The sequence below is a fragment of the Bison bison genome, unplaced genomic scaffold (genome assembly GCF_000754665.1).
Source record: "Bison bison bison isolate TAMUID 2011002044 unplaced genomic scaffold, Bison_UMD1.0 scf7180017864032, whole genome shotgun sequence".
NCBI classification, from domain to species: Eukaryota; Metazoa; Chordata; class Mammalia; order Artiodactyla; family Bovidae; genus Bison; species Bison bison.
Window position 1 is genome coordinate 4,707,196 of NW_011494604.1, and position 8,585 is coordinate 4,715,780.

Genomic DNA, 8,585 nt, shown 5'->3' on the forward strand with positions numbered 1-8,585 from the left:
CCGCCCACCTCGGGTCGTTGTGGCTCTAATTTTCTCGCGTGACTCCTGCTCCCGGGGACTGCGGACACTGGGCAGTGTCGCAAGATTGGTCTCTGGGCAGAAAAAGGAAAACCTCAAAACAAACTGAGACCCGAGCGGTAACTTGAAAATTCTTCCCTCTATACGCCTCAGCCAACCTTTCTGTAGTACCCTTCTGTACTGTTTATACAAGATGGCTTGCCTCAGGGAACCTTGCCCCTCTGCCTGACTGTTAAATCAGGACCTTTGTTCAGGACGCTGTTCACCTGTGGATGGCTACAGGAAGGAAGAAATTGACACATCCCTTCCCCAGACTTGCTGTTCTAGGAGATATTTGCAAGATGAAGGGGCTTTTTACTTCTTTTCCTCACCCCACCCCCTCCACCCCACTCATTCTATAAAAGAACCTGGCATCCAGACCCAGATAGGATGGTTATTTTGAAACATTAGTTTGCTATCTTATTGGTCAGTGAGTAGAACCAGCTCGGACTTGGTAATGCTGTCTGTTCAAGCACAAGTTGCCTGTTCTCTTTATTTGGTGCCCTGCAATAAATGCTGTACTTTGTCTTAACACAACCGCATGTCAGTAGATTGGCTTTGTTGCAGACCCAAGTTTGATTTAGTAACACTTCCAAGACACAGTTCCAGTCTCTCTTTTGTGGCATGGTTTCTCTAAACAATGTGTCTGGAGAAGGATAAGACTGAGTGCATGTATCTGGCAACCAACTTATTTTCAAGGAGGAACCAGCAAGGTAACACAGCTTGTATTACTTCTCATCCTTCTCTAGGTAACTTCCCTCCAAGGTGTTACTCATTCTGGTCGTCCTGAATTTGTACCTTCCAAATTAAGTAACTTTTGCCTGTAGGGCAGGAAACCACACTTTAAAATGTTTCTATTATTGACACTACATATGCATGGCATTTGTTCAAAAAAGATTATAAAATATATGATCACTGTGTAGGAATTCCCTTTATAGTATAAAATACCTGTGGAACTGTACCAGAAAGAAAATGCACATCAACATACAAAATATAGTAGTTTTTTTTTTTTTGCTTTACTACATCATACATTCACATGTTTCAAAATTCATAAAGTACAAAATGAATTAACAGTGAAAAGACTTCTTCCTACCTTTGATCCCTAGCCTCTAATTAGTTTTCTTCCCTAAGACAATGTTACCACTTTTTAATGTATTTCTCCAGAAGTTTATAGATATAGTAGCCTATGTATTTGTTTTTGCCCTTTTTTTCCCATTGAGCAATAATGTTGGAAATATTTTAAAACACATCTTGGTGATAACTCTGTGTTACTATACAGTTAAATGAAAGCTTCTTCATTCTCTTATATTACTACACAGAAAGTATCCATTGTATCAGTGTATTATAATTTAACACTCTTCTCACTTTTGCTAAAAATAAGCCTGATAAATTGTATATATGTGTTGCTTCCTATTTGCAAGATAAATTATACTAGACATGGAATCTCTGAGTCCAGTGTAACAGATTAGCTTTTGACTGATGGTATCAACTCTTTTAGGGGTGACTTTTTCTCTTGGGGGGCCATCTCTGCTTTCCCCTTCTCAATGACCTGCACAGCCTTCAGCAAACCATCCTGCAGCGCCTGGTTCTTTACCATATTAGAGATCATGAAATTGATATCTCTTATATACATCTGCCTTACTTTAGCAATGTAGTGTTCTGCCTTGTTACCATGTGCTACAAAGAAGATACACAGTGCTGTGATATCTCCTTCTTGCAACCCATGTTCCTCCAGAACAGACTCCCATACAGCTCTGATGCGCTTATTCTTGACTTTTCGTCTAAGGATGGAGGCTAAGGTGGGAAGACTTCTCACCAGATCTGGCAGCTTCTCAAGCACACAAGTGTGCAAGTGGACAAGTACTTCAATGACGTAGCTGTATAAAATATTCAGTTCCATTGAGGTGAACCTACAAAAAATGTTGGCACTTCTTAAGCAGTAGAACTCTCTATGTACAGCCATAAAGTGAATTTTATTAGGATAATTCAAAGAAGTATAAACATACTAGGAGAACTTTAAACAGATTGGGTTAGAGGTTTCCAGAGAAAGAGAACAAGACTTGGATCTCTTGACATAAGAAAAGCCATTGTTTATCTAAGCAGTTTTGTGATCTAAGCCTGGCCACAGTGCTTGCTCTGGAACAGGTCTCAGTAATTCATGATCTTAAGGGAAGTGATGGAATGTTTGAACAAAGGAAAGGATATCAAGAAACAATAGTTCAGTGATAAGTGTTAGTTGCTCAGTTGTGTCCAACTCTTCGTGACCCCGTGGACTGTTGCCCACCAGATTCCTCTGTCCATGGGATTCTCCAGGCAAGAATACTGGAATGGATTGCCATTTCCTTCTCCAGGGGATCTTCCTGACCCAGGGATTGAACCTGTGTCACCTGTATTACAGGCAGATTCTTAACCATCTGAGCCACCAGGGAAGCTCAATTCTTCCTAAAAGGATATACATAACAATCTGATATGTATCTTAAAAGTTCTGCAGGAACTAAGGCCCCACCCAGGTGGTGGTGGTTGTTCAGTCACTCAGTCATGTCCAGCTCTTTGCAACTCCATGGACTGTAGCATGCCAGGCATCCCTGTCCTTCACTATCTCCCGGAATTTGCTCAAACTCATGTCCATTGAGTTGATGATGTCATCCAATAATCTCATCCTCTGCACCCCTTATCCTCCTGCCTTCAGTCTTTACCAGCATCAGGGTCTTTTCCAGTGAGTCAGCTCTTTGCATCAGGTGGCCAAAGTATTGGAGCTTCAGCTTCAGTATCAGTCCTTCCAATGAATATTCAGGATTGATTTCCTTTAGAATTGACTGGTTTGATCTTGCTATCCAAAGAACTCTCAAGAGTCTTCTCCAGCACCACAGTTTGAAAGCCTCAGTTCTTTGGTGCTCATCCTTCTTTATGGTCCAACTCTCACATAGCTTTGACTAGACAGATCTTTGTCGGCAAAGTATTGTCTCCTCTTTTTAACACACTGTCTAGGTTTGTCATAGCTTTTCTTCCAAGGAACAAGTATCTTCATTTCATGGCTGCAGTCACCATCCACAGTGATTTTGGAGCCCAGGTGGAGGATAGAATGATGATGTTGACCTTTTCTGACCCTTTTGACTTCAATCACTAAAGCTTGAATTCTGTCAGCTTTTGCCCCAGTTCTGTGCTGGTCTCCTCTGTTCAAGCTCCTTCATGAATATGCATCTATCTTTAGCTTAAAACTTCCTGATTTTGATATTTGGGAAGACATTGCTTAGGGAAAGATCCCTGCTGTTCTCCTTACTTGCTGCAAGTAATAAATCCTTCCTTGTCCAAATCTTTGGCTTGGTTGTGTCTTTTGGCCCAACACACACCAAGAGGCCAACCCAGCTTTTGGGTTTAGAACAGAAGCAGCTGTTATAGTTTAGAAAATACTTTAGAAATAGGGCCTGCCCTATTACCAAAGCCAAGACATGGAAGCAACCTAAGTGCCCATCAGCAGATGAATGGCTAAAGAAGATGTGGTGTATATCTACAATGGAATGTTACTCAGCAGTAAAAAAGAGTGAAATAATACCGTTGCAGCAACAAGGATGGACCTAGAGGTTACAATACTAAGTGAAGTAAGACAGACAAACATCACAATATCACTTATATGTGGAATCTAAGAAAATAGTGCAAATGAACTTACTTATGAAATAGATTCACAGACACAGAAAATAATTGGATGGTTACCATAGTATAAATTAGGAATTTAGAATTAACAAATATATACTATTAAAATATTTTTTTAAAAAGAAAAGAAATAGGATTTGCACTAAACTGGATAGCTTAAATCTCAGGCCACTCATAGTACAAATTTTTCAATGGCAGAGTACTTACATTATCCATCTCTGTGTTATTAAAACTTTGCCAAGTAAGGGACTCTGAGATGTGTACCACAGTATGGGAAGTAAACCAGCACTCAAATCAATCTTTTTTGAATGAATGAGCCTGAGAAAATGTGATTTCTTCACAACGCATTGTTGGAACCATATTAAGAAACCCAGTTTTAGAATGACCACTGCAAGCTCTCATGAAACCACAAAATTCCACTGATTTCTGATTAGATACTCACTTGAGTGACAGAACTGCTTTCCATAGCTCATCTTGGGCTCCCTGGTTTGCCAAAGTCTTGCTATGATCTTCAAATTTCTGTGTCAGATTATCCTTGATGAAGTCCAGTTCTTTAAAATGTGCTTCTAAAGCTTGGAGTTTGTGGTCTACTCTATAGTATAACAGAATCAAAGGTTAATTTGGGTCAGAGCACAAAACTAAGATTTCGCCTAAAGATATAGCTACAATACATTATTTACAGTCACTAGCAGTAGCTACTTAAATTTTACAATTATGGATAGATGTTCCCATTTGCCATTCTCTCTAGTCATCATCCTAGTTCTTGCATTCCTTATGTTGCTGAACATGTGAATTGTCCAATTATCTCAGCTATCTGCCTCATTTTATTAATATATTGTACCTCATACTTTAAGAAGTATTTTATACAAACTTTGATTCTCATAACAACTATAAGTAGTGAAGCAGTCATTTTTACTATTTTACAGATAAAGAAATTGAGTCTCAAAAAGATCAAGACTTAACCATCATATAGCTATTAACAAGTGCTGAGACCCATGTTTATTAAGGTGGCTTTCTCCACCTTATTCTATCAAAGTCTTATCCATCAGGGATAAGCTCATTCCATGCCTTCTTGAATCCCTCAGCCTTTCTACCTGGAGATCTGCTCCTTGCCTGCTTTTCTGTCACAGACACTGTCTCTATTACTTGTCACTCCCCATCTCTTCCTTTATTTTTAGAGTTAGCTTTTCGTGATCTAAATTGTAAACTCTTGAAGAGAGAGGATCATAGACTATTTCTTGAACATCTTTATGCTTGTCCCCCAATACCTAGCAGAGGTCTTACACAGAAGTAATAAAACATGTCTTCTATGACGTTTGTGGTGTTAGTGAAATGCTAGGCCATGTAACAGCAAAAGGGGGACCTGAGTTGCTCTGAACAACCCTGATCATTAGAGGGCGCTGTGGCACCAAAATTACGTCTAACTGAACCACAAAGAACTGAAATCCCACAACTCATTTGTGTGAAGTCACCCACATTGTCCTTCATGAAGTGATACACAGCCAGTTCCCTGAGTTTCTATGTCCCCAGTGACCTGAATACTGTTGTGGTTGCCTAAGGTTCTGTCCTTGACCATCTTCTCTTCTTGGTCTTCACTTTATTCCAAGGTTAATTAGCTTCAGGTACCACCCCTGTCCTTCCCTTGTGGCTCAGAGGGTAAAGCGTCTGCCTACAGTGCGGGAGACCTGGGTTTGATCCCTGGGTCAGGAAGATCCTCTGGAGAAGGAAATGGCAACCCACTCCAGTACTCTTGCCTGGAAAATCCCATGGACGGAGGAGAGTAGTAGGCTACAGTCCATGGGGTCGCAAAGAGTCAGACACGACTGAGCGACTTCACTTCACTTCACTTCACCACCCCTATCCTAAGCTCTAGAGCTGAATTTTCAACGACGTTTTGTACATCTCCACTTAGATGGTGGTATCAGACTCAACTGTCTTAAGCTGAATTTACTAAGTAAACCCCTCCCCTTGCACTCCATCTTCAGAAATTTCAGCAATGGAATTTTCTCATTGCTCTGGATTCTGTATGCATATAGATAAAGCTCTGTATGAAATGTACATTTTCATTGGGAAGATCCCCTGGAGAAGGGAATGGCTATCCATTCCAATATTCTTGGGCTTCCCTGGTGGCTCAGATGGTAAAGAATATGCCTGTAGTGCGAGAGACCTGGGTTTGATCCCTGGAGATGGGAATGGCTACACTGCAATATTCTTCCCTGGAGAATTCCAGGGACAGAGGAGCCTGGCAGTGTAGAGTCCATGGGGTTGCACAAAGTCAGATACAACTGAGAGACTAACATTTTCACTTTTTTTCAAGGCTCTGTATGAAATATGCATTTTCATAGGAACATAGGCCTCCATGACCTAATATGCCAGCAATCTGTCTACAAGTCAAAACTATTATATCTGGTAAACTCTTTGTATTAACTTTTAGACCTTTAAGAACGTACTTCTTATAAGTCATCTCCAGCTTGAACTCTAGAGATAAACTCTAGCTTGTCAATCAGTATACAGGTTTACATAAATTGAAGCAATTATTTGGAATCCTTTCACCAAAAGTTATTCCTCAGTTCAGTTCAGTTCAGTCGCTCAGTCGTGTCCAACTCTTTGTGACCCCATGAATTGCAGCACGCCAGGCCTCCCTGTCCATCACCAACTCCTGGAGTTCACTCAAACTCACATCCATCGAGTCGGTGATGCCATCCAGCCATCTCATCCTCTGTCGTCCCCTTCTCCTCCTACCCCCAATCCCTCCCAGCATCAGAGTCTTTTCCAATGAGTCAGCTCTTCGCATGAGGTGGCCAAAGTATTGGAGTTTCAGCTTTAGCATCATTCCTTCCAAAGAACACCCAGGACTGATCTCCTTCAGAATGGACTGGTTGGATCTCCTTGCAGTCCAAGGGACTCTCAAGAGTCTTCTCCAACATCACAGTTCAAAAGCATCAATTCTTCGGCACTCAGCTTTCTTCACAGTCCAACTCTTACATCCATACATGACTACTGGAAAAACCATAGCCTTGATCGTTCAAAGGCATTCCTGCTGCTGCTGCTAAGTCGCTTCAGTCGTGTCCGACTCTGTGCGACCCCATAGACGGAAGCCCACCAGGCTCCCCCATCCCTGGGATTCTCCAGGCAAGAACGCTGGAGTGGGTTGCCATTTCCTTCTCCAATGCATGAAAGTGAAAAGTGAAAGGGAAGTTGTTCAGTCCTGTCCGACTCCTAGCGACCCCATGGACTACAGCCCACCAGGCTCCTCCATCCATGGGATTCTCCAGGCAAGAGCACTGGAGTGGGGTGCCATTGCCCTCTCCAAAGTCATTCCTAGATCGTTTCAAATAAATCCTAAGGAACATGTCTGCAAATCTGCATTTCTGTGACAGTTGTCCAGCTCAGTTAATGGGATCACTATCTACCCAATTCCTTGAACTAGAAACCTCAGAATAACTCACTATTTTTCCCCTTTCTCTCCATCAACATGTCTCTAATCTATTCCCTCCTTTCTATCTCTAGTAAGTCAGTTAATCACCATCTTTCACTTCAACCTAGGATTACAATAGTCAAACTAGATTTCTGCTTTTCACCTCCAATCCATCCCCGAGAGCTATTCTTCTAAAACACAATTCTGTTCTCATAACTTGACTATTATATACATTCTATGCTGCCCTGACTTGCCTAGTGATATTGCTAGAGTCAAGTCGGATCTCCTCAGCAGGAATTGTAGACTCTTTAACCTTTGCCCCTATCTTCTGCCAGTCCTCTTGCACAACTTAGTCACCAGTCACATGAGACATCTAGCTGCTGACTGAATACGGTATGATAGTCCAAGCATCTGTGGTTTACATGGACTGTTTCCTCACCCTAGAATTCCTTCCCATATTTTTATTTCTTGCAAACTCCTACTCACACTTTCAGATCCAGTCTAAACGTCCCTCTATGAAGGGTTCCTTTTCCTAGTATCAAAGGCAAAATTCATTCCTCTTTTCATGTTCTCATAGCCCTTTAGGAGCATCACCATTATAAGGTCAGTCACATTAAACTGTAAGCATTTTTGAATAAATCTGTTATTCCAAAGGCTGTGAGCTCCTTGAGGACAGAAACCACATTTTATTTATTTTTGTAAGCCCAGCATATAGCGCATGCATTAATCGAATGGAATATAGCACCTAGGAGGAGATTTTTCTTTATTATTAATGGACACAATTTTTGAACCTGAACACATGAACAGAAAAAGAATTCTAATTAGCATGCCTGTAGTTATTTGCCCGTTTTTATTCTTCATTCTTCTCCTACCCATCTTCCCAGAAAAGCCGACCCATGCTTGCTCCCTCCCTGTAGCCCTTAGCAACCTTTTCATTGCCTCCTTCAAGGATATCAGGGTTGTGGTTTCATTGTTCATCTTCTTAAGGCAAAATGAAAAGAAACAAAACAAGCAAAACAAAAGCCCCACAGAGGTTTGAATCCAGGGTTTTCTGCTGCTATCCACTCAGCAACAGGCAGCAGCAGTGTGAGTATTCGATCTAAATTCTGCCTGAAAGGTCACTCAGTACAAGAAGCTTTTAATAGCTTGCACATCCAAATATAGTTTCAAAGAACTGATCGTGTGAACACAGGTGTCCTGGGATGCACTATAATATTTGCCTTTGAAAAATGACCCATAGTACATCAACATAGTAAAACAACCAGATGTAACTGTGACTCAGTGTATATTATGGTAAATGGATATATATGTACACAAATGTATACATATACTAGGTTTAAATTTGATGGAAATACTACTCTCAAATTTTAAGAGCTTAATTATTCACTTAGAATTTAAATTAGTTTTAAAGAAGCTTCAGACCTTTTATGATGAATTATATCAATGCAAAAAAATCTAA

General features: G+C 40.8%; 1 protein-coding gene across 1 annotated transcript; it reads right to left on the reverse strand.

Annotated features, from left to right (window-relative positions):
* Window positions 1–927: 927 nt before the first annotated feature.
* Window positions 928–8,224, reverse strand: SMCO1 (single-pass membrane protein with coiled-coil domains 1). The gene is made up of 3 exons (XM_010834340.1): window positions 8,055–8,224; window positions 4,151–4,300; window positions 928–1,967 (listed from the first exon to the last, which is right to left on the reverse strand). Exons 1-3 carry the CDS (start codon window positions 8,102–8,104, stop codon window positions 1,523–1,525), a joined length of 645 nt encoding a protein of 214 aa, XP_010832642.1. The 5' UTR covers window positions 8,105–8,224; the 3' UTR covers window positions 928–1,522.
* Between the last annotated feature and the right edge of the window lie 361 nt (window positions 8,225–8,585).

Excerpts from the sequence above, each read along its gene's own strand:
- SMCO1 (XM_010834340.1), bottom strand. The coding sequence starts at position 8,104 with ATGAACAATGAAACCACAACCCTGATATCCTTGAAGGAGGCAATGAAA. Across the intron at positions 4,301-8,054 it reads TTGAAGGAGGCAATGAAAAG|AGTAGACCACAAACTCCAAG; the intron begins GTTGCTAAGGGC and ends GTTATACTATAG. Across the intron at positions 1,968-4,150 it reads AAAGCAGTTCTGTCACTCAA|GTTCACCTCAATGGAACTGA; the intron begins GTGAGTATCTAA and ends CATTTTTTGTAG.